Source organism: Scleropages formosus, chromosome 9 (assembly GCF_900964775.1).
Source record: "Scleropages formosus chromosome 9, fSclFor1.1, whole genome shotgun sequence".
In the NCBI taxonomy this organism is placed as follows: Eukaryota; Metazoa; Chordata; class Actinopteri; order Osteoglossiformes; family Osteoglossidae; genus Scleropages; species Scleropages formosus.
The window spans coordinates 5,301,640-5,327,365 of NC_041814.1; the positions used below are offsets into that span (position 1 = coordinate 5,301,640).

Below are 25,726 nucleotides of genomic sequence, written 5' to 3' on the forward strand. Positions count from 1 at the left end.
TTTTATTGCATTTTAGAAAATATCCCAGCTTTTCTGGAAATGGGGTTTGTACAACCACTTGTCCTAAGACGAGCCAGAGCCTAGTCCGGCAACAAAGGGTACAGGGCTGAAGGTGGAGGGGACAGACCCCAGACGAGTTGCCAGTCTGCAGCAAGGCACCCCAAGCAGGACTCAAACCCCAGACCGACCACACAGTGGGCCCCAGCCAAACCCACTGCGTCACCGCATCCCCCATCTTTGTAATAAATTTTCATAATTTTAAAACTTGTGAATTTTGCCAATATACTATGATACACGTAGGGGGCGCGGTGGCGCAGTGGGTTGGACCTGGTCCTGCTCTTCGGTGGGTCTGGGGTTCGAGTCCCGCTTGGGGTGCCTTGCGACGGACTGGCGTCCTGTCCTGGGTGTGTCCCCTCCCCCTCTGGCCTTACGCCCTGTGTTGCCGGGTAGGCTCCGGTTCCCCGTGACCCCGTATGGGATGAGCGGTTCTGATAATGTGTGTGTGTGTGTGTGTGTACTATGATACACTTTGTTTCATCAGTTATCAGAAATTCCCCATACAGTAAATATTACTGAAGAGTTATTATACCCTTATTGTTGTATGGATTTCAAGACAGGGGTGAGTTTTGGGTTTTCTTTTTTTTGACCAATAAAGTAAAATTGGGGTAAGAATGAGTGGATCTAGAAATGAATCCATTTAATATTTTAAAATGTTATACAGAATTTAGCACAATATCATACTGACAAACTTTAAAATACAGACAATACATGCAAAAAGTGAAAAAGAATTTTATTAAGCATTTGGTTGTACAAAAATATGGAAATTCTGAACATTTCAAATGCATATTTGCAAAAAAGCTGCAAAGCAGTGGCTCAACTTTAGCAGGCAATAAAGCACCATTCACAGTAATATTGTCCAAGGACTAAACATTTAAAAATCAGATTTTTAGCTCCATTCTCTTATGTTCTAATTGCCAGATTAATCAAATAGCAGCCTTTTGTGCTGTGATCTTTATCATGTCTCAGAGGCAAATAAAAGTGACAGTCACAGGAGAACAGACGTCACATTCTCTGTCAGTTTTAACTTTCAGCACTGTACGCACACACAAAGCATCACATAGTAGGTAGCAATGGTATAAAGAATCACATAAAATGAATTGTATAATAATCTTATTTTTCTATGAATAATAGGCATAGTCATTTTAATAAGCTTTATCAAACTGCGGAAACATACACATGAAAGATACAGACAGAAAGCGAATAACAATAAGCAGTAGTAGATTAATTTAAAATACTGATTTTAAATGAATAGTTTCAGATGTTGGATTTTTTTCGTTGTCAGAAACTCAGATTTCACAAAAACAAAAAAAAGTCAGTTTGATTTATAACAAACATGCATTGGAAGAATATATGAAGTATAATTGCAAATGTAAAAAAAAATTAAGGTATGTGTAAGGTGTAACTACCAATATGAAGTGTTATAATGTGAATGACAATTTTCTCATTTATATTTTATCATATATTTGTGAAATGCACTGCCATTCAACCAGGTACAAAAACACACTGCTACCAACATGCAAATACACTCAGTTCTGGAACAGCACTCATACATTTGATGTTTCTTTAGTCATTGTACATCTTTTCTGACACGTTTTGTCATTGGCATGATAAGATAACATTTACATGTACGTATGCATCACAGAGTGAAAACTGTACATGTTTTAGCTAGATTTTATTGACATATTCATATGTTAATTTCCATCCTAAAGGTGCCGTCAGATTTTTTAGAAGTCTCAGCTGATACAACATATTCTGTGATACCCTTCTACTTTTCAACCAAGAGCAGGCTCCCCAAATTGTAGCATGAGATGCATGGAAAAAAGCTTCTGAGTTATAGTAAGCTTTGTAATGGTGCAGGAAATGCAGTGGTATTCAAACTCAAAAAAACCACATCTCTCTCTGCCAAAGATACCATGCGACTCAACGGGACCTCTGGAAAAAAGCAATGTTGTAAAAGTGAGTAATGCATCTGTGATAGTTTTATGTATATGACAAAGAAATTCAGCAGGAATCTAATTGTGGGTAAATTTAAAGCAATAGTCACAATAACAGTAAATGAAAACATTGCTTATTTAACAGAGTACCTTGGCATCTACTGTCATCATCAGGTTTTTAACCCATTGTTGTTCAGGATCTGCACAGAAATGCCTTCTTCTCTTCATTATGAATCTGTTGAGAAAATACAAACCATTTCCCTTCTTTTTGTTTGACTTTGAAAGAGAATTTTGTGTTTTGAGTGTTGCAGATATGGATTTTTTAAAAATGAAATTAATGGGAATTTCAGCCACAACTACCTCATGTCTGGTCAAATGCTTGAACCAGACACTTCCCAGCATGTTACACTTTGTTAATATGTTATAGCTCTGCTTTGTGATCTGTTTGTGTGTTGCATGGTCTGTTATGGTAAGCGTGCAGTACATCCCCTCTCCCAATACTTACACAATAGCAAAGATGTTGCAGGAGCCATCTGTGACCTGCTTCCTATAGTCTATAACCATCTTTTTTGTGGAATTCTTGATTTTTTTCACATACTTCAGACAGCAGTTCTCATAGGAACCTAAAAAGCAGGCAGCAGATAAAGTGAATTACTAAAAACACATTATTCAGGTGACTGTGCTGTGGTCTAGGCAGTATCATTAATGCCTTTTATTGCTATAAATCAGTATCATATGAATCATATGAATACTGTTTCAATGTAAAATCTGCAATAATAAATTTTTTCTTTCATGGCACAATATATACATTAAATATATTCACAATCACATTCTCACACTTTTTCTTTGTATAAATTTTTCTTGATGTATGCCTGTGTTAAAGCACTCTGTGTCACTGTGTGAGAAGAGCACTCTATAAAAAATAATAATAATAATAATAATAATAATAATAATAATGTGCTGCAACTCAGTGATGCAACTTCACAGTTTCCACCAGGAATACAGAAATATATATTATCTCCAGTAAATCTTTTGTATTTCTTAATTTATAACATTAAAATAAAAGGGACAGGTTTGAGTTTAACATTTTTAATTATGTTCATGCTCAAGCTACCTGAACAATAACATTTTGTTCATTTGACCATAAGAATTAAATAAATAAATGTGGTAAATGTTCAGCGTTCGGTGTCTAAGTCATGGTAGCAAGTTTGTGACACCAAATACAGCTATTACTGCATAGACTGTCATGTCAATACAAGAGATTTTTGTCTCTGGTAATTACTAATTCATTCTTCAAAATTATTTAGCATTCTCTAGCAAATTCTGGTGCGCTGATATTACATAAAGTGATTGAAATAGGAACAGCAAAAAAAATAAAAGTGTGAGTAAAATGCATAAGAAATCAGTTTGTTGCTCACCCTCAAAATAGGCAATGTGTACAGATCTAAATGATAATGTTGTGTTTTACTGATTTTCTGTTATTTAGCCCCTTGTTTGTCAAAATAAATAGATTTTGTAGTATTTCGTGTTTGATCTGTAACACTTTTAAACAGAAAGCATATTTAAAATACATCTGAAAAACAAAATCATAAAAGGAGGTCCTTCCACAAGGTTATCAAACTAAATTGCATTTTCCAAAAAAAAAAATAACAACAAACATCAGTAACAATAAAAAATAAAAGCTAACTATTTAAAATGTATCCATGCATTAATTTCCTATACAGATGATTAGAACGAATTCACAGTCTTGGAATGCTTTGCTCTTTGGCAGATGAAAAGCAATCCTTTAGCAAGAGCTTAGCTGAGGACTGTGGATATCAAAAAGACAGTGTGATTTATATTCTTGTTTTAAACAACTTTGAAGTTTTTTTAGCTCCATGCATGTAGATGGTCTGTTTTCATGGAATCCTTTACATTTCTGCTCAGATTGCAATTTGACACAAACACCATGTGTAACATGTTAGCCTTCAAATGATACCCCAGATAACTGTATTTTTTCTTACTGCTGTGTTCCAAGACTGCAAAGTGCATACTGTACTCTTACGGCACCATCTATACGATGCCAAGATTTTAAACAAAGATGTAACACCTCTCCATAATCAGTGCCTACCTTGGGCCAGTGTGAGGTACAGACAGGCCAGGAGCAGAAGGAAGAACAGGACACTGAACCGCATGGTTTTGTTGAGTGATGAGCAATAATAGCCTGTAGAGAGCATGGAAAACTGGTGCTGTTTGGCCCCACACATTTTTGGAGCCAAAAGCATACATATTTGGCAGAAACTTACAAAACACATCAAGGGTCTCCTTTTTACAACAGTGCAGTCTTGGCTTCCCCTTCTGATATAACTATGGCACAATTACTTCCAGTGTAACAGAAAACAAATGGTACATCTGCAAACAGGCACAATGTTGAACCACATTGAGAAGAACCCATCTTTTTGTTTCAGCTCAGTCAATACACTACTCTATTCATAAGGCATGCTTTTACAACTACTGTGCTTTTGACTCGAGCTTTTGTTACTCTTTTCATTTCAAAATAATGCAATAAATGAATTTCCCACATTAGAAGCTGCATTATTATTATTCACCACTCATAATGGTGCCACAGGTACAATGCTGTACTGAAAGTACACCTATAAAATTTTTATACATTAAAAAGAGTATCAACAGTACCAAAAAGAGATATGTTTATATAGTTTAAAAGGAAAAGAAACACAAACCTGAAGTTGAAGTTGCTTTCCTTATGTCTGTCCTATCTGACAACTATCGGCATAAAGTCTCAGTACTTATACACAGCTGAACTTGAGAAACCTCCCCTTCCAGTAAAACTGTATTACTTCCATAAATACCTCCCCTTTCATTACACTTTTGTATATGAGACCGAAACAAAGCCCCATCCCAAAACTGAGGCATAGTGTGAAAACCGTAATTAAATCCAAATGTATGAAGTTTTTGGTATGTGTACTCATCACTTGTAAAGCATGCAAGTTTTGCAAGTAAGTATTTCTACTAAATAAGGAAAAAGGTTTTCCATTGATCACAGACATTTATTATTATGTTTTTCATTAAAAACATTTCCTGGAGTTGTCTTTAAAAAGTCATTATTAATTGTTTTTAGGGGCAATTACAAGCAATCATATTAACAGTAACAGAACACAAAGCACAGATGTGTGAAACATTTGGTTAGCCAGGTTTACAATATTCATTCAAACTGTTTCTTAGAAGAATACACTAAGAGAATCTCTGCACAGACAAGTCCTAAATTCTTCTACTTTGGAAAACTGCCATGAAAATGACAAAAACTGTATTAAAGCATGTCATTTTAACTTAGTGCATTTGTGTAGAGCACATAAATATAATTATTGCCAAATGCACATTAGAATGAAGCATGTGGATTTATCCAGAAAGCATGCTTTGAAGCCCAAATAATCTTATACGGTACAGTTTAAAAAGAAACACCAACTTGCGCAACAATGCGAGTCGCTAGCATTGAGTTACAAATATATGTGACAATTAAAAATAATTGTACATTTCTGTTATTTGATAGAATGCAAAATTAACACTGCTGTATGTAAGAACTACAGATTGGGTTTATTCACTTCCTGTGTTGTTTACCAAGCTGACAGTAGCACATATTAAGACACACACATTTTCAGAACCGCTTGTCCCATACAGGGTCACGGAGCCTACCCGGCAACACAGGGCGCAAGGCCGGAAGGGGACACACCCAGGACGGGACACCAGTCCGTCGCAAGGCACCCCAAGGGGGACTCGAACCCCAGACCCACCGGAGAGCAGGACTGCGGTCCAACCCACTGCGCCACCGCACCCCCCATATTGAGACAATAAAACTAAATCTCTTTTAAGTGAGAATAATTTGGAGCAATGGAGGATTACTTGTTCATTTTCCCTCATCAGTTTGGGACTCATCAGAAACATACACTCACTTTTGTTAACTGATTCTTCCAGTCATTTTTGCAGCATTCTGGAGCTTACTGCAGAATCAATATGGAAGAAAAGGAGAACACATGGAAGAAACCCACACAGACACTGGGAGAACATGCAAACTCCACACACAGTGAGCTGGATTTGGACCTACACCAAAACAGCCCAGCCACTGTAAGACAGCAACACTACCTGCTGCACCACCGTGCTGTCCTCAGAAGCCTGTAGTTATATTGTTTCTTCAGCATTGCAGCTCACTTGAAAAATTTTCAGACTGGATTTTACCATTATAAAATATATTTAAATCTACATGTATTTTATCACTTGCAATGTTGGACTACCATTTTGTTTACAAATTCTGTATAATTCAATATACCATGAAATTAGGGGATTGCATATGTAATTTCATTAAGGAAATGGAATATCATACATCATACACATTATTTGCAATAAATTTGCAACGATACAGCCATTTTCACTTTTAAAATCTCTCTGGTACCCCTGAAAGAACACTGCATTCTTTGATTAACTGCAACTCTTGACCTGCTGTTATTTGGCATGAGGGCTCCAGGATAAGAAAACAAAATCAAGCTGCAGCAAGAATTTTGTTTGCTTTTCTTCATCCTTAGGGTTTTCCTTGCAACACACTAATGGTTTGGAACCAGCGCAGCACTTGGATCAGGTCGCCAGTGACAAGAGCTTTGGGTAATTCCCACCATTATGTGTGATCACTATATTTCCCAGCTTATGTCTTACAGCCTCAGATGACCAACAGAAGAAGCAGTTACAGAAGTAACCCTTAAATGACTGAACAAGTTTCCACATTAAGGAAAACTATACATCAAATTATTGGTTAATTGATAACAGTTGTAGCAAAATCCCACTGGGCTGCAATATCCCAGAGGAAACAGTCCTGCAACATTACAATATACTGCAGAATTTGCAGGTGAAAGGAAACAACCTATCTAAAAAAATATACACAACAAACATGCGAAAAGTATCCAAGAAAAAAGCCTGAATTCAACACAAGAAATGAATAAAGGAAAATCTTTCTCATCTACAGTGCAAATTCTGATCAAAATAATTCACAAGTAAATAATATAGTTTTGGTGCATGAAAGATGCCAAGCAAGTGATTTATAATTCTGTAGAAGCTGATGGCCTTGGTAGACACTCATTAAACAGTAACTGACTGCTCACTCCAATGGCATGCTGTTCATTTCGACAGCTGTTATCAAAGGGAATACTTTTCCCGCAATTTGAGCACAATGCTTTCCCAAGACCGGCTGGTTAAACAAATTCTCTTAAAATGGGGTCTAAATGACTTTTTCATTAAATGAGAAGAAATATAATGTGTTCTGAAAATGAGAAAACTCACCAGGTTTTCTCCGTGAGAAATTATGACCTGATCATGAAAACTTGGATGAATTTACTCAACACTGTTTACTGAAACACAACTAAAAAAAGGTAGTTGTCACTGTAAGATCCGTGTACTTTTTACAACCTGCTCTTGAGCTTTCCATGAAAGTTTACATGATCAGAGATAATTTAATAGCAAACAAAAAACATAATTACAGCAAATCTCAAGTAATATGGTGCTGAATTTTTCATTAAAAACCCAATACACAAAATTAAGAAAACGTGGGGTAAATCTTTCACTTATTAGAGGCTTTAGTGTGGTCACATAGATTCTTGAGAACAGACATGTGCAAGATGTTTTTGCAGTAGCACTGCTATTGCTCACATTTTTTCAGTGTTGCCAACAAGGCACGTGGTTATTCACCATGATTTTTTTCATTCTTAATATAATGACACTTATGGTAAATGCTGGGTAGACGGCTCATAAATCAAACCAATTTCACTTTACCCATAAAGAGTTCTCAGGTGTGTGGCAACATTTAAACGGCCAGCCACTGGTGGTGGGGAAAATTACAATCATGTGAGTATGGCATGTGCTTTGTGCATTCATTCATGCATATAATAGCCATGATTAATAATATTTAACTGTGCTTTTCTATGCAGAACAGCTCACAAGCTTGAAATTTAACAAGGTAGAACCACCCTCAAAAGCTAGAGCAGAAAAAAAACAATACATGCATGTCTTTTTTTTTTAAGTCTAATGAATAAAGTTTGCTGTTTTTCCTTTTCACTGCTGCTGACTGCTACTCTGCCTTCCTCCCAGTTTCTCTTTCATGATAGGTAACTCAGGCAGCCTCTGTCGGGTCCTGGAGTCCGACACATGAAGACCATGGGACCTTTCTCTCATGATGTTAGCTACCAGTGCAAAGCAAGCACCTCTGAATCATGCAGACTTGATTCCCCAGGGTCCAGGCAACTCGTCACAGCTGGTGAGCTGTAAGTGATGTACTGAGCAGAAATCCATGAGCTGCTTTCACATAATCCATCTTGCTGTGCATCTAATGGGAAACAGCAGTCTGTGTTGTGTTTGTCCATCAAAGCATGTGGTCTGAGGCAGAACATCTAGTGACCAGGATATTAAACGGAGACAGCTTTGTAATCTGATGCCTTTATTGGTGGCTTAACAGAAAAGTATCCAGATGGGTCCATGAAATTCTAAACATAAAAACATCGCTGATTACATTTATAAATATTTAAGCATGTGTTTAATGGTAATTTTTTTTTCCCACATAAAAAATTACAATTACAAATCTTAGTAAAACATATATGATATACATGTTAATTTTAACAGTGTTGAGTTAAATCAGCTAGTATTTGGTTTCACTGTTAAAATCTGTGCCTTTCAATATTGTCTGTCACCTCAGCATTAAAAATTTACACGGATATTATGAACTATAGCAAAGATTTTTGAAAATGACATTATTCATAAGATTTTAATATATAATTTATGTGTAAGCAATTTATATACTCAGAAAGTACACAGCAGTATTTTGGAGGGGAGAGCAGAGTGGCTCAAGATCATTAAGAATAAGGGGCATTGCTGTTGTTCAAACCTGAACTGCTGTTATGAACCACATGCTGAGATGGAAATGTTTATAGCAGGCGGAAACTCTAACATGGAATCTGAAAATGCATAACTTATCTAAAGGAATATCATTTCCAATTTTATGAAAATACAACATAGGTTTACAAACAAATTTATCCTTGATCTCAGTAATATATAAACTAAGTATGCTGAGGGTAAAATTGCTGGGAAAGTCTATGCCGGGGTGCTGGAGAGGAGGCTCCGGCTGATAGTTGAACCTCAGATTGAAGAGGAACAATGCGGATTCCGCCCTGGCTGTAGAACAGCAGACCAGCTTTTTACCCTCTCACAGATAACCGAAGGGGCATGGGAGTTTGCTAATCCAGTCTACATGTGTTTTGTGGACTTGGAGAAGGCCTATGACTGTGTTCCCCGGGAAATTCTGTGGGAAGTGCTTAGGGAGTATGGGGTACCAGGGCTGCTGCTGTGGGCCATTCGGTTTCTGTATATACGGAGCAAAAGCTGTGTCAGCATACTCGGCCTTAAGTCAAGCCTGATCAATGTGGGTGTTTGACTCCGCCAAGGTTGTGCCTTGTCTCCACTCCTGTCTGTGGTTTTCATGGACAGGCTATCAAGGCACAGTCAAGGCCAGGAGGGTATTCTGTGTGGAAGTTGGAAGGTGACGTCTCTGCTTTTTGCAAATGATGTCGTCCTTTTGGCACCGTCACATGGTTGCCTCCAACACGCACTGGAACGGTTTGCAGCCGAGTATGAAGCGGTTGGGATGAGGATCAGCACCTCAAAGTCTGAGTCCATGGTTCTCTCACGGAAAAGGATGGCATGCCCCCTCCAGGTAAGGGGAGAGAATTTGCCCCAGGTGGAGGAGTTCAAGTATCTTTGGGTCTTGTTCACGAGTGAGGGAAAAAGGGAGCGTGAGATCGGCTGCAGACTGGGAGCAGCGGCAGCAGTAATGCGGTCACGGGACCGGACTGTAGTGATGAAGCCATAAGGTGAAGCTCTCCATTTACCGGTCGATCTACGTCCCTACCCTCACCTATGGTCATGTTCTTTGGGTAACGACCGAAAGAATAAGATCGGGATACAAGCGGCTGAAATGAGTTTTCTCTGCAGGTTGGTGGGACTCACTCTCCGTGACAGGGTGAGGAGTTCGGACATCCGGGAGGAACTTAGAGTAGAGGAACTACTCCTCTACATTGAGAGGAGCCAGTTGAGGTGGTTTGGGCATCTGATAAGGATGCCCCCTGGGCACCTCCCTTTGGAGGTATACCGGGCACAGCCAACTGAGATGAGGCCCCGAGGTCGGCCCAGGACCCGCTGGAGGGATAATATCTCACAGTTGGCCTGGGAACGGCTGGGGATTCCCCAGGCTGAGCTGGAGGAAGTTGCGAGGGACAGGGTCGGCTGGGCCTCTCTGCTCTCCCTGCTGCCACCGAGACCCTATTAGGACAAGCGGGATGGATGGATGGATGCTGAGGGTAAAACTGCACCCCATAAGTAGAATTGCCTAAAAGAAGGTTCACAATACTGACTTTAAATCACTTGAAATCTTACCTAAATAAGCCTTTCCCAGAACTAGCCTTCTGTTGGATTACAACCTTCCAAACCTTACAAATTTTTGGAAGCTAAATAACTTTCAGCATCGCTTTCCTATCTTCCATACAAGGCCTCGTTCCACAGAGGCTAAATTCCTTTTTTCTCAGGATTCTAGTATCGGGTCACTACAATGTAGAAGTGAGTAACAAAACTGTGAGACCTGGAAAGTAATATTAAAATATGATCAAAAATTATTCTTTTTCTAAGAGTGGCCTGTTGAGCAGAACAGCTTTCAGAATTATTTATTTTAAACAGAGTGACCCCACTTGTGCCTAGGGACCAGCTTAGAAAAATCACTGAAAGCTATAAAGTGTCCAGAGGATGTTGTCTATGCTTTTTTTCTACTGTCCATGGAATTTCTGCTGTATTCACAAGTATCTTTTTCCTGGATCTGGGAATCATTTATTTTTTCTCTCAGTTTTTAAGTTGTCTTCTGCAAATCATCTGGATTATTACATAGACTGTACACTTCGTTTCACTCTATTAACTTCTTACACTGGATCGCCACCTTGTGCTGGAAGGCTATAATCTGATCTAACAGCTAGATGTGCAGGGTAAAGAATAAATCAGAAAGGAAAGTTTCCAGGACTGATGTGGAAGCTATATTTCTTTCCTCTGCATGTAATGTCTGAATGTTTTATTTTTTATTTAGTGGCCTGTGTGCTCTTTTGAAATCCTAAAAACATTATAGTGTGCTTCCATAATTAAGATCCATTTCATTGTTTCAGTTTTAACCTTAAAACCCATTTTTCAACTATTAAAATACTACTGAAAAAATAATAATCCAGTTACTGCAATGTTTTGCATTTTTCCAGTAAAAACATTCACTGAACTTCCATTATCTGCTATCATGCCCTGACAGTTCTGAAGCTGCCAAATGTACTGGTTCCTCTTAACTCACTTTTGAATCATGTCCTAACCTTGTCCAAACATCTCAGATTTCAGTTTGGAAAGACTTTCCTCTGATATCCAAGCTGGAAAAAGCTGTGTGTGACCGTAAAAATAAGACATTTTGCTTTGCTTGTATTCTTTCACAACATTAACACACAGCCAAAAAAGCTTTAATAAAAAAACATATCGGCAAGAGAGCTCTGTCATCAAGCTTAAAGAATGTACTTCATTCTCTGGTCTCTGAATTGTATAATTCCTTTTGTCCTTGACAACATTTTAAGGTACACATAAAACTCTTTGCTGCTGTGAAAGACAGGATAACGCATCTTCACCCGGGGAGAAGAATAAACTTGAACAACCATAAAAGAAAGCAAAGCTTAAGGAGTATAAAGAGACTGGACTCTCAGAAAAAGGAAGAAAAATGTTTCAGCATATAGTGCTTTCCTCAGAGAGAAAGTGTTGAATCACAAAACATATAGATGCAGATTTAACCTGATACCATGCTAACAGGTGAACTGCAGCTTTTTGTGCTTTGTTAATTATAAAGCAACGTATAAAACTTGGAAATATACCCTAAAACAACTAAAATTATATGTAACATACCCTAGTCAAACACACTGATGTGCACAGAAATTTTACTTGAAAACATATAAGACTTACTTGTTCACTGAGGCATTCCACCTCGAAATGTAATTCCGCTTCCCTTGGTTGTTTTTACCACCTTAATACAAATGCATATTAAATTGACTTAAGTTACAAATTACTAACTCTGTTCTTTCTTCTTGCTGAGCACTGCCTCGCTACATAAGACTTGAGGAGGCTGGCCGGTAGTGACAGACAAATCCCATGCTGACCAGCTACCATGATGGACGAGACGTTCAATGCTGAGTTGGTGATTCAAGATACCATATAGCAACAATATCATTACTACTTGTTAACTGCCTTGGAATTGTTACTTAATCTAGAATGCCCAGGAGGAGTGGGCAACCACTGGCTCTTGGACCCCCAGAGGTTTTTTCTCCGTCAACTTTCAGTTGGGAGCTTTTGTTCCATTCCTCCGTGGCCAGTAGGCATACTTATAGCTCTATAAAAGTACTATATTGTGGTAGTCATTAGTCAACTGTCTTGTTTCTTACCTGATGTATTTGTTTTTCTTGCCTTATGCCTGTGTTAAAGCGCTCTGTGTCACTGCGTGAGAAGAGCACTCAATAAAAATAAATTGAATTGAATATAAAAAAAAATATTAAAATTTGCCATTAGAATGACTACTGTTTTGCTGTTCCCTAGAAGTTACATGGTTACAATCTGGTCTGTGCATATTAGTGATGTTTGTATTGCAACTTTCTGAATAAAGGGACATAGCAGAAACAAGTATTTTCCGAGTGCAGTGTTCTAGCTTTAACAGATCATGCACAAAAACATCATGGCAAGACAGTAGGCATCAAGGCGTTTCAGGCTTCCTTGCCATACTTCTATTATTATTGTAATTATTTTAAAAATCCTCTTCATCCCAGTGCTGACGGGAATTTTTCCAGATGTGGGAGTCGTGACCTGACTGGGAAAAATAGCACAGAAATAACTAAAACAGAAAGCAAACTTAGTAAGACCAGCCAGGTCACTGTTAATCATGGGACAGCTTTATATTTAAGAACAACAAACCAAAATAGGAGAGCACAGACAAACAAGAAAAGCTATGTACTGAAAATGAGTTCAACTACTAATCAGTTTGTGATAGAAAGGTTAAAAGTTAAAACCGGGTTTAGCATTGAAAAAGAAGGTATAAGGAAGGTAACTAATTTTTATCAATTCTAAAAAAAATGCATGAAAACATCTTTAAATTTCCTCAAGTGAGATGTTTTCATTATTATTGTAATTTTCTATGCGAAGTGCATTTTCTTAAAATATTCTTATCTCCCTTCAGACAAATTACCTATTCAAGGGTGCCAATCAAATGAGTCAGTCAAAAACCAATCTGCAATGCTTAAAAAATAAACAAATAAAATAAACTTGTTGATGCTAGACTGCAGGTTTTGTTACAGCCCTTATCAATGCATAGTATAATCAGCAACAGTCTTCTCACTCTTTTAGAGAGCCAGGCATAGCACTTGCTGACAATCTGTCCTGCACTAACATCTTTTTTGTTAGTTTTTGCATTTTGCACATTATTTCTCCCAATTCATTTCTGAATAAAGTCAATTCTTTTGTATCCTTATGAAAGCCAGCACCCATTTGAACTCATAAAGGGTGAAGATTTGAAGCTTATGCATTACGCATTTAGGAAAAGCTGTGCGTCTGTTACAACAAGCACAATTTTTTTAGCACTGCTCGTATATTTATATGTTTGTTTAACAGATGCTTTTCTGTAAAGTGACATTCACTGATTATAAACTACACACTACACTAAACCACTTTCAGTCATTTTTTTAATTTATACAGCAGGGCAATGGAACACACACCCTTATTAATTCACACATTAAGAAACTATAGGCAATGTACAGTTTCTATTTCATCAGAAATACAGCTTTGGGCTATTGGACAAAATGGGAGCACCTGGAAGAAACCCATGTGGATACAGAAAGAGAATGCAAACTCCACAAAGACTGTGGTGGATTTGAACCCATGTCTAAATGTACTACCCACTAAGCCAGCAGTCAACAAATTGTTAAATGAAAAAAACTGAAATATTGCCAGTAAAAAACCACAGGACATTCCAAAAAACTCTTTGAGATGCCTTGTAATACAAGCTGCATAAACACTTACTAAAAAAGAAATAGAAACCTCACCATTTGCACTGTGCAACAGGTACAACTAAATTGCAGAACTGAGATAGGCCTTATACTCATTGATCCATTAAAGGAACTGGAGCCAGCTGTGTCTACCGCCCTTTCATGCAGCATTTCCTGAATGTGACATGTCCAAATATTTTTCAGTGAAGGAAACATCTTTTACCATTTGGTGATTGGTCATATGATCCCACTCTACAGTCTAACAAAATGTATGTAGAAATTTTTTAAAAGATCTGCCATGCATGTCTGAACTGAGGCAATGAATCGCTCAAAACCCCTCTGTGGTCTTTGTATAAATGTTTTTTTTTCTCCTAGTACTTTTAGCTTTTGGAATGTTTGGTGTTTGAAAAACAGTATAATACAACATATTAATCCAAGAGCCTTGAAAAAATTTGTATGGCTTTGCCAGGTGTGTCCAGTATCTCACAGTTGGATGTTTAGCCCCTGTTGATGGGAGGGGGGAACACTACGTACAGACAGTAAGGCAGCTGCTTTTGCCTCTCTTCTTCATGTGCTTATGACTTGCCTAGGCAAAATGATACTGTGTGCAGGTGCTCACATGCTCAAACACAACAAAGTAGCCATATAGCAAGAAGCACATTGCTTCTGTGAAGAATTCTTGGCAAATAATGCTGTTCTGAATTCAGGCTGACAGCAGCTAACACCCGTCACACAGTCCCGCCAGTGATGTCAGCTGAATGTCTAAAAACACACTCATAGCATGATGCACCACTAACAAGGGTCTCCAGCTGCCCTACTGCTGCCTTGGTCCCTCCAGTGAGAATTACCTACAGCACTATATTTACATTTTTGATAACTGAAATGTTTCACCACTGTAAGATATCCCTTGTGTTGTTTAACAGCACTGTCAGAATGGTATTTGAAGTTTTAGATATGGATTATTATTGCAAAGGTTATGTATTTGTTACTTTCCAGAATATATACACAACTACACTGACAAAGTCAAAATGTCAGGAATATGTATTTAATTCCAGCAATTCAGCCACACAGCAACCAGGAAACAGCTGTATGTGCAATCTAGCGTTTGCATAAATTTACATCTCAGTTTGAAGTTGATTTTTATTTGCATGCGTTTTCGTATTAGCATATTTCTCATTTAAAGTCACATCCATACCACCTCCTGGTGACACTGCCACTTCATTATTAAAACATCTAAAACTATTCTGAAGGTTTTTATGTGCTACAATATGAAAACACAACTATTATGCATTTTACAAATACCTTTTAATCTAAAAAGCATATTTTGACATTTTATTTTGCAAAATACATACATTTTAGCAGTACAAAAGAAGTAACGATTAAAAACGGGTTGAAAAGATTTTTAAAGAAATTTCACTAATTCAAAATTTGATTTTTAAATCTTATCACTTGTACTAAAAATATAGAAAAGACTGCTACTTTGTAAAAGGCTGATGTTTAATTGCAATATCATTCATATTTTCTGAGCTAGAACTATTTGCCTTTGTCCTTTAGAAAAAGAGATCATTGCCTTACAGTTCAGATTAATCAAACAAAATGTGATTGAATGACTGTTGGTATTTTCCACAGTAGTGCTTCACTCCATTGTAACAGTGAGAGTCCCTGATTCAAACTGTCACTCATCTGCTTCGCCCCAGTGAGCAGCACAATGTGTAGACTCTTATTCTATTGTCTGATATGGTGGGGCTTGTTTTCTATATAGGCAGTAGTGCTGAACTATAAATAACACATCAAAAAGTATAGAGAACACACCCAATCCAAACTTTGTGGGATCCCCAAAAATCAGTCGCCATTCATCTGCACATAAACAAAAAGATATGTTAACTTAAATAACATATGATTTTTGTCAAAATCTTTTACATCACTGACCAAAACACATGCATGACAAAATGACTGTACAGGGTTCCCAGCTTTTTTTAAAAACCTACATCAGATTTTTTTTATCCTATATTCTTTGTATTCCTTTGAAATTAAAAAAATAATTGTAATCACATTTGCTTTATACAGTTATCCATGGTTAGTGGGCATGACTCAATCCTGAAAACTTGGCTGTAAAGGAACTCTTAAACAAAGAAGCCATTTCCATTATTGCTTATGGGGAAAATCATAATTTGTTGTGGCTAGAAATACAGAAATCCTTGTACTGTTTGCAAATTACTGACAAGTTTCTCTAAGAAGTAAGTTGAAATTGATCAAAGTATTCGGTCTCCCCAATTCTTTACTTCAGCATTAATATTACAGAACCTTTGTTTTGATTCAGAATATGTTTCAAATGAAAAAAGAAGAAATTGCACTGAGTCACTGACACCTCTAATTCAATATTTGGTAACACAGCACTTGCTCAAAATAATTGCAGTCAAGCCCTTCCCACAGCCATCAAAAAATGAATATAAATACAAATGTTCAGAAAGGTGGATTGCCCCCTCTGGGTTAGGGGGGAGTTGCTCCCTCAAGTGGAGGAGTTTAAGTATCTCGGGGTCTCATTCACGAGTGAGGGAAAAATGGAGCGGCAGGTTGACAGACGGATCGGTGCGGCGTCCGCAGTAATGCGGTCATTGTACCGGTCTGTTGTGGTGAAGAAGGAGCTGAGTCATAAGGCGAAGCTCTCAATTTACCGGTCGATCTACGTTCCTACCCTCACCTATGGTCATGAACTCTGGATCATGACTGAAAGAATGAGATCGCGGATACAAGCGGCAGAAATGAGTTTCCTCCGCAGAGTGGCTGGGCGCACCCTTAGGAATAGGGTGAGGAGCTCAGTCACCCGGGAGGAGCTCGGAGTAGAGCCGCTGCTCCTCCGCATCGAGAGAAGCCAGTTGAGGTGGCTCGGGCATCTGTTCTGGATGCCTCCTGGACGCCTCCCTGGGGGAGGTGTTCCGGGCATGTCCCACTGGGAGGAGGCCTCGGGGCAGACCCAGGACACGTTGGAGAGACTACGTCTCCCAGCTGGCCTGGGAACGCCTTGGGGTTCCCCCAGAGGAGCTGGAGGAGGTGTGCGGGGAGAGGGAAGTCTGGGGGGCTCTGCTTGGACTGCTGCCCCCGCGACCCGGTCCCGGATAAGCGGAGGAAGATGGATGGATGGATGGATGGATGTTCAGGAACTAAGCTATAAGTGAACTTTGTTGTTCAGAAGCCCATCTTTGGAAGGACAATAGGTATTTCATAAGGTGTAGAGAATCCTCCTTTACTGGAAGAATCTCAGTGGTATTGTTAGTTATTCTTTAGATTTTAGGATCCCCCTTTAGCCTCGAAGCCTGTGTTTACCATTAATTTAATACATCGAACCTTACCATTGTTGTAGGACTCTAGGAACATCTGGAGGAGACTAAAGCTTCCCCCAGTGAAGTCCAGCAGGACATTGCCAATACTCCATCCTTCTGTGCTTTGTCTCTTGTAGTTCATGTACGCCTTGAAACACACAGACAGGCTATAATATCATCATCCGATGGGATGCTAGTACATAAAATGTACATAAATGAGTTGCACTTCAGCACTGGATAGCATTACCAACAGATGTTTACACTATTACCCATTTATTCACAGCTGAAATTGGGCTGCAGTTGAGTAAGATACTTCTCATAAGAGTTGTGCATTTGTTAATGGTAGTAATGCACAAAATACTAGCATTATTCCAATCTAAGAAATGTACACATTGTAATAATAATTATATTAATAACAGTGAAACCTGATTTGGCCATTTTTAGTGCCACAGACTTTTTGCTGTAAGTGCCATCAAAATATGGACCAGCTGAAACAACAAAGTCATACCTGTGGTATATACTTGACCAAAGTGACACCTAACTTGATGTAGGAGAAGTAATACAAGTAGGTGAGCCAGGTGATCTTACCGGCCACCGCAACAAAAAGGGTGACCAAAGCAAATGTCCAACCAACCACCAGCAAGAAAATAGCCACCTTTGACACCTTCTGCCCCCCTCTCTGAAAAGCACACACAGAAGAGTGATAAAAAGATCTACAAATCATATCATAAATCATAACTGAAGTACTATATCTTCTTCTAAAGAGTACATCTGTCACAGATGTGACTTTTTTTCCAAATGATAAAACCAATAACAAAAAGAGAGCTGATCAGATATCAAAAGCCTTAGCAAGAGAGCAGAACCTTGTCACTCACCTCATAAATGGCACATTGGCAGATGTATATCAGAGTCAGTACCACAGCATGGAGACTGAAAAACACATCATTAGCATCCACAGGGATCACGCCATTAGGATCTCTCTTCAAGAACTCCTCCTGCCAATTCAGATTTTATTGTACAATAATTCTTTTATACAAAAGACATTGCAAAAGGTAACTTGCAAACACTGAAAAATTCCAAAATACTTGACATCTCATCTACTTTTAATTCAGCAAGCCCAAACTTATCCTTTGGCCCTACTAATCTACTTGGTTTCACTGTACTTACAGATTTAGCAGAGGTCTGTAAATGCTTACATGCAAATGTATAAATGTATAAAAAAAAATCTGAATATATTACTTTGAGCCTTTCTTCAATTCTTAGAAATATATACACAAAATATCTGGTGAAAACAGATACAATTATGATTGCAATTCTAAATTTATTGAAAGAGACGATGTAAAGATCAATGCAATGTCCTCATACACACACTGAATTAGAAACTAAAGTAAAGCAAGTACACATATCATCATTGGGGACAAAAAATGTGGTTGACAAGAGATATAAATTTACCTGCATATATGGGACCCAGAAGAGGCCAACATTAAAAACACTATAGGCAATAAATCCTGTGAGGTTGAGTGCTAGGAAATCGAAGTTCAGCCCCACCACACTATCGGGGGGGGAAACAAATCACAAGTTAGTTATGATGGCATTTCCAATCTGATATATGGCAAAACATGAAGAAAAAAATAACCTACAAAAATAAAGCACACCTTTTTCTTTTCCAGTTCTCATATACTTGTGGGTAGAATGAAATTGACCATGCCAGGAAGTAAATCCATCCTATAATCTGGTTGATTATCTCAAGGACGTGGCTTCGGACAACCAGAAAGCGGATCCTGGCTGAAAAGCTGATAAAAGAAGGAAGATTTTAAAGGACCATAGAAATGACAATAATGGTAAACTGACTAGACTACTGAATAAATAAAACGCATTTAAAAAAAAACAGCAAAACTGTTAATGAAAACTGTTTAGCACTAGAAACATGAGGGATACCAAACTGTCAATAGCTCAGACCAAGATCAACACACAGTGAGAATCCCCAGGCCGCAAAAGTCGCATCTAATTTTAAGCATTAAGGTATTAAGTCATTATTATTTTTACATTACATTTATTTGTTTAGTAGACACTTTTCTTCAAAACAACATAGAACTGAGAGTAAATAAAAGTACATCTCACCAATAGGCAGAGATACAGATGCAGATACATAATACTAAAAGCAGTCACTCAAAGTTTTATTTTTATTCATTTAGTAGACGCTTTTGTCCAAAGCGATGTACATCTCAGCAAAATTACAATTTATGCATTACATTGAGAGGAGGAAACATAGCTGCAGACACATACGTCTCAAGCAAACCTAGTTTGTTCCCTACCACTTGCTACACCGAGGTTCATTGTTCAAGTAGGTGCATAAGACACAGACCAATCCCGATACCCAGACCATTTTTTTTTTTTTTTTTATTAAATATTATAAGATAGACAAATGAGCAGGACAATACCAGAGTAATGGCTGAATAAAGGTTGTATCTGGGGATGTTTCTGGAGTTATAATGTGTGAAGGGTTACACCATAGATGATCTGAAGAGATCTTGGGCAAAGTGGGTTTTCAGACCCTTCTTGAAAACAGGGTGGCTGCAGTTCTGAGTGACAGGAGAAGGTCATTCCACCACAACGGACCCAGAACCGAGAACCTCCGAGCTTTGCCTTTTTGTGCGCGGGACCACCATGCGAGCAGAAGTAGATGAGCGAAGGAGCCTGACTGGGGTGTACTGGTTGATCAAGTCTTGTAAATAGCCGGGAGCAGTTCTATTGATGCATTTGTACACAGTAACCAGGTATTTGAATTTGATACGAGCAGCTATAGGAAGCCAGTGCAGAGAAATGAGTAGAGGAGATACACGGAAGTGCTTTGGCAAATCAAACACAACTCGTGCAGCAGCATTCTGTAGAAGCTGCAGGGGTTTGATGGCATTAGTCGGAAGGTCACACAGAATAGAGCTGCAGTAGTCCAGATGGGAAGTCACCATGGCCTGGACAAGTAGTTGGGCGGAGTCAGTAGTGAGGTAGGGAGGGATCCTATGACTATTATGCAGGATGTATCTGCAGGACCGGGTTGTGGCTTCAATATAAGATAACACTTTATTGTCTGTTTACAGAGAAATCTGTCTTGCATCTCCAGCTCAGCAATCCATCCACCTTATTACATCACAAAAACACAAATAAACAACTTGTCATAATCCCAAAAACAATAAAAAGCCATTACATAAAATCAAATACAAACGTGATATGTTGAGAGATTGACAGACTCGCATCAATCGGAACTCCCAGACTCTTAGCAAAGGAGCTAGGTGAAATGAGCGAGTTGTCCAGTTTGATTGAGAGGTTGTGACAGGAGGACAGGCCAGCTGGGAGGTAAAGAATCTCTGTTTTGGAGAGGTCGAGTTGGAGGTGGTGATCATACATCCATAAAGAGATGTCCGACAGGCAGGCAGCAATGTGTACGGAGATGTCTGACGCACCAGGTGGAAAGGAGAGGAAGAGCTGAGTATCATCAGCATAGCAGTGGTATTTGAAACCATGTGAGGCTATGACCGTACCAAGGGAGGAGGTGTAGATGGAGAAAAGAGGAGGACCCAATACCAAGCCCTGTGGAACACTGGTTGAGAGAGGCAGAGAAGAACGAGAGCTCTGCCAGACCACTTGATAGGATCTGTCAGAGAGATAAGACTCAAACCATCTGAGTGCCGCACCTTTGATCCCAAGCTGGTTAAGAGAGGAGAGTAGAATCTGGTGATTTACAGTGTCGAATGCTGCAGATCAAGGAGGATGAGGACCGAGGAGAGGGAGGCAGCTCTAGCAGCTTGGAGAGCATCAGAAACCGCCAGAAGGGAGGTCTCGGTGGAGTGACCAACCAAGTTTTACCACAGTTTTGCCAGCATAAGTAACTGCATATAGAATTGATCGGGAGTACAACGTTTTTATTTAAACAGATAATGCAGTGAGAGTTTGCAGAACCGATTAAGTTCCACCAAATTATGAAGATCAGCAGGTCTAAGTAAATGTTTTGAGATACTTTTGTTAAATAGATAAGTTCAACAGTTGAGTGACAGAGGGACCTCATTCCACCACTTCACTGAACCCCCGAAAGAAACAGTTCAGCAACAAACATCCACTCTCAGTGTTTGACTTAATTAAGACTCACCCTATCAGGTCACTGCTGTTGCTGCACAAACAAGCTGTTACTTGACCCACACTTTTTGCATACACTTCAAAGCTGCTGGATGTGGTTTCTGCAGGCAACACAACCTGTGAATACAAATCAATTGAGTACAACATTCAATAGCAAGACAATACTGATCTTCAATAAAAACATAATTGATACCCAATCTGTACGAAAATTATATTACAGCATAATGAATCAAACAATGTGAAAGAACGTTCATCCACTGCTGCAAAAACATTCATTTCCTTGAATATTGGTCCCTTTTATCACAAACAGCTTCTGTTAACTAGTGAATAAGTTCCTCATCACTACTGTAAAATACCATGTATCCTACATGACACTGCTACAGAATGTGGGGTTGGGGCAGGTTGCCAAGCGCATTCTCCAATCAAAAACTGTTAGGAAGCTACAATGTTTTTATGGCAGTTCCCTCACAAAGACTGCACTCTTTGTGTTGCCTCGCAAGAAGTACACCTGTGACACATTTGTAAACAAAGGGGAAGCAATTTATCCCACTTACAATTAACTGTTTTGCAGGGAGAAATAGCTTACCTGATCAGGCAGATGAACAATACTACTGACATTTTTAGAGGAGTAGATAATATTAAAATGCAGAATAACTGTGCTGTTCAGTGGAGCACTGCAATAGGAAAGGGAACAATAAACAATTAGCATATAACTGTACATACAATTTCACATGTTAATCAATATAAATTGTCAAGCAGCATACACAAGTGTAAAACTGCAGTTCCACCTTGGGAATTAGTCTAAAAAGTTAACACCCAGTGCCTAAACACTTGTTACATCACTCTCCACCTTTCTGTACAATTCAGTCATTGCTGTGTTAATGCCAACTTAAAAAGGGCATCAAAACTGATGTCAACAAACATACGGTATTAATGGAAAGGCAGTACATGACTAGGTATGGTGTTCAGTTTTTGAAATGCTTTTGTTTCGTTTATTTTCATCTTCCCAGTTAGGATGATGCCCAAAGTTAAGTCCAGGGGGCACTCTGAAGCAGGATGAAATTTCAAAGCTACTATTACACAATATCACTCTTTTATGGATTTACTGGTTGGAGAATTGGTGTAAAAAGTGGAGCACATGCCCTCCAGTGCCCAAGCAAATCTAATGTGTTTCTCTGTGTACAACTCCATTCAGTAACAATACAGGCAGTCCCCGGATTACGAACCAGTTCCGTTCCTAAGTCTGCCTTTAAATTGAATTTTGACATAAGTTGGAACAGTTAGGTACAGTGTCTAACATCAGTTAGTCAAATGTTTGCCTTAGTATATAGTGTATCGTGTACCTTTCTGTGCATATAAAAAAAACATTAAAGAAACTGTTCCAGATACATTAAAACATCTTTAATATAACCATACAATAATAATAAGTAATGATAACTACAGTATTTATAATCGAGACAGATAACTTACTACTGTCATGACGAACAGAGGACACGGAGGAGGCTAGACCTAAGAAGTGCAGGATTGTTTATTCAGAATCAAAGGACTAAACGTCTTCTCATGGTGGGGGACGGTCAAATGGTCGGTCAATCGGCGAATTAACAGAGGCGAGAATCCAAAATCCAGGTCGAGGGACAAGGCGGGCAGTCGTTATCAAAGAGATGTGGAGCGGGACTGGGAAACGATGAGGGACAGGACTTCGAACAGCAAAGCGAAGGAGGTTTGAGAATGAAGAGGAGACGGTTTTCTGGAGTGAGATTCCGCAACTGGGAAAAGATTGAGAAGTGTCTTTCATAGCCGAGTGCTTTCTCAGAGAGAGAGAGAGAAAGAGAGAGAGAGAGAGTGTGTGTGTGTGTGCGCAAGTGTGTATGCGCAAAACATAGAGAAATTTTAATGTTCGCTTTTCCAATGTTTTTCGCATTTCACCTTTCACTTTATTATTTCTACTTTAGTGTCAAACGTGATTGTTTTCCTTTTCTTTGATGCTTCACCATCACTTGCATTACGTTTAAGCTTTGGTGCCATGGTTAGGAGAGTAAAAACAAAAAAATTAAAGCCAAATACAGTAAGACACAAGACACTGTTAATGGGCTCACGCACCCCGCCCACGAGCCGATGCGCGTCACAAAGTAGCGCCCGTTTGTTATTACGAACCATTGTATGTCACTTGAATTTTAAATATAGCAGGCTTCACGGCAGTTGGTTTGTAACTACAAGTTATACATAAGTCGGACATTCGTAACCTGGGGACTGCCTGTAATAATGTTTTGGTCCCAACAATACCTGATAAATTAATACACTACTGTACCACAGAATCCTTCTGGGAGTGTTAAGGAGTACCTGGAGTAAAAAGGTACATTTTTTGAAGTGTTCTGTGGTAAATTCACTGTGGATGAAGCAGACAGGCTCAGTTTGGCATCTAGAGAAAAATAACACACACAACATACAGTACTTTCAAAAACAGCTGAAAACCTGTTAAAAGGTGAGTCTAGTTATTTTGGCAGGGGAGAACTCACCACACATGAGTATGGCTGCCAGTGTGAGCAGGAGCACTGGGAAGAATGGAGCTGCAGACATCTTGGCAGTGGAGGGACACCCGTCCCCCAGTCCAGTCCAGTCTAGTCTAGTTCAGTCCAATCCAGTCCAGTCCAGTCCACAGGTAAAGGTGCACAGAGACTCCTGAAACTCTGTGTCAACTGAAAAAATTAGAATCATGATTTTCAATTCTAAATATTTATTCTCCAATTAATTTTTAAAATTAATTTGAGATCACTTTAACACATTGTACAGCATGTGTTGTTTTTTTTTTTCCCCCCCCATCAGGACCCACATGTGCCGCCGCTGGTCGCCATACTTCCCCTTTTGAGTAGACGGCGTGTCAAGATCCTAGTTTCTTAGCTCCTTGCTTAGTGTCTTTTTTCGCTATACATTCATTTTCTACTAATACAAACACTTTTCTATAAATATAAAAGGTATTATCCCAACCACTTGACACTTACAACAAAGCAGCAGCGTGAGATTTCCAATGTATAAACTTAGCACTACGTTCACGTTGTCCTGTGTTAAACATGCCTTCCGCGTCAGTCGTGCTGATCATGTGACAGGAGTCAGCTGATCGCGCAGCCCTGGCCCCGTCCAATCAGCGGTCGCTACAAAGCGGCACTTTACACTTCTCATCAGGGCACGTGGCCTGTTTTCCGAGACGCAGATAAGGAAACTTTTTTTTTTTAACTCTCTGAAAATGGCTCGACAATGTGTTTGTTTTTTCATGATCGCCATGACTGCAAAATTACATCAGGTGAAGAGAGTTTCTTGAGACATACGGTTTTCGAATTCTACAGTTGTAAAGCTTAATCACCTGAATGAATTTAATGAATTTTACATCATCATCATGTTGTATACTTATTGATTAGTTAACCATACACGTACATATTTCAAACTAAGTTTTAGAAATCCAGGTGACTGATGTTATCTCCCAATTTCATAATCTGCAGCTTCCTTCTATATGTTCTACTCGCAAACTCACTTTGACTGAGTGATTGCACAATAAGTTGGATTTTTAAAGCCTGGATTTTTAAACACTACTAAATCATTAAACCGATTTGTTAAATCAAACTTATGACAATATTTCTAATTCAATATAATTTAACGCAACAGAAAGTGCTTTGCTATAAAAAAATTAACATTTTTGGTTCCGGTTCAGAATTCAAAATCTGTGTGGATCGGAATGACTGAAGTCAAGAAGTTGGTTCGCAGACCGTACCGAAAATACAGAAACGACCAGTAGTGTGCATACCCCTGAGTTTTCATAACAAAGTTGTAAATGTCAGTAGGCTATACTATACTTAGTATAATACTATATAGTAATAGTGCTTCTGTCTTATCAAGTATTTGTATTTCAATTGTCACATTGATTTTACAACAAACGAAGAGCTTTCAAGACACGCGGCAAAAATACTGCCGTTTTTACTAATTAAGTTTGTCGAATAACAACTTTTGCAAAATAGAATGGCACTTTTCTTACGGCATTGTTTTATAAATGTACTCCTCACCAAGTATTGCGAGGGGCTTCTTACTGAGCGCTGTCACAGAACCGTACAACGTCCTACTACAACTCGGTCACCCAGTGCGCGCATCGCGCACCGCGCCTTCCCCACTGGCG

At 38.8% G+C, this 25,726-nt stretch overlaps 2 protein-coding genes across 3 annotated transcripts; both read right to left on the reverse strand.

Annotated features, from left to right (window-relative positions):
* Nucleotides 1-1,376: 1,376 nt before the first annotated feature.
* On the reverse strand, nucleotides 1,377-4,799 carry LOC108930548 (C-C motif chemokine 20-like). Its single transcript, XM_018745835.1, has 5 exons — nucleotides 4,715-4,799; nucleotides 4,105-4,197; nucleotides 2,500-2,617; nucleotides 2,145-2,229; nucleotides 1,377-1,992 (listed from the first exon to the last, which is right to left on the reverse strand). The coding sequence occupies exons 2-5, from the start codon at nucleotides 4,166-4,168 to the stop codon at nucleotides 1,981-1,983; spliced, it is 279 nt and encodes a 92-aa protein (XP_018601351.1). The 5' UTR covers nucleotides 4,169-4,197; nucleotides 4,715-4,799; the 3' UTR covers nucleotides 1,377-1,980.
* A 10,739-nt stretch (nucleotides 4,800-15,538) lies between these two features.
* ctns (cystinosin, lysosomal cystine transporter) lies at nucleotides 15,539-25,703 on the reverse strand. Of its 2 annotated transcripts, none has more exons than XM_018745866.1 (11): nucleotides 25,617-25,703; nucleotides 24,081-24,260; nucleotides 23,905-23,983; nucleotides 22,151-22,238; nucleotides 21,578-21,681; nucleotides 19,089-19,226; nucleotides 18,886-18,985; nucleotides 18,309-18,428; nucleotides 17,942-18,112; nucleotides 17,464-17,581; nucleotides 15,539-15,970 (listed from the first exon to the last, which is right to left on the reverse strand). In XM_018745866.1, the coding sequence occupies exons 2-11, from the start codon at nucleotides 24,139-24,141 to the stop codon at nucleotides 15,834-15,836; spliced, it is 1,116 nt and encodes a 371-aa protein (XP_018601382.1). In that variant the 5' UTR covers nucleotides 24,142-24,260; nucleotides 25,617-25,703; the 3' UTR covers nucleotides 15,539-15,833. The 2 variants fall into 2 exon arrangements, with proteins under 2 accessions (XP_018601382.1, XP_018601380.1); XM_018745864.1 differs by lacking the exon at nucleotides 25,617-25,703 and adding an exon at nucleotides 24,564-24,663.
* Between the last annotated feature and the right edge of the window lie 23 nt (nucleotides 25,704-25,726).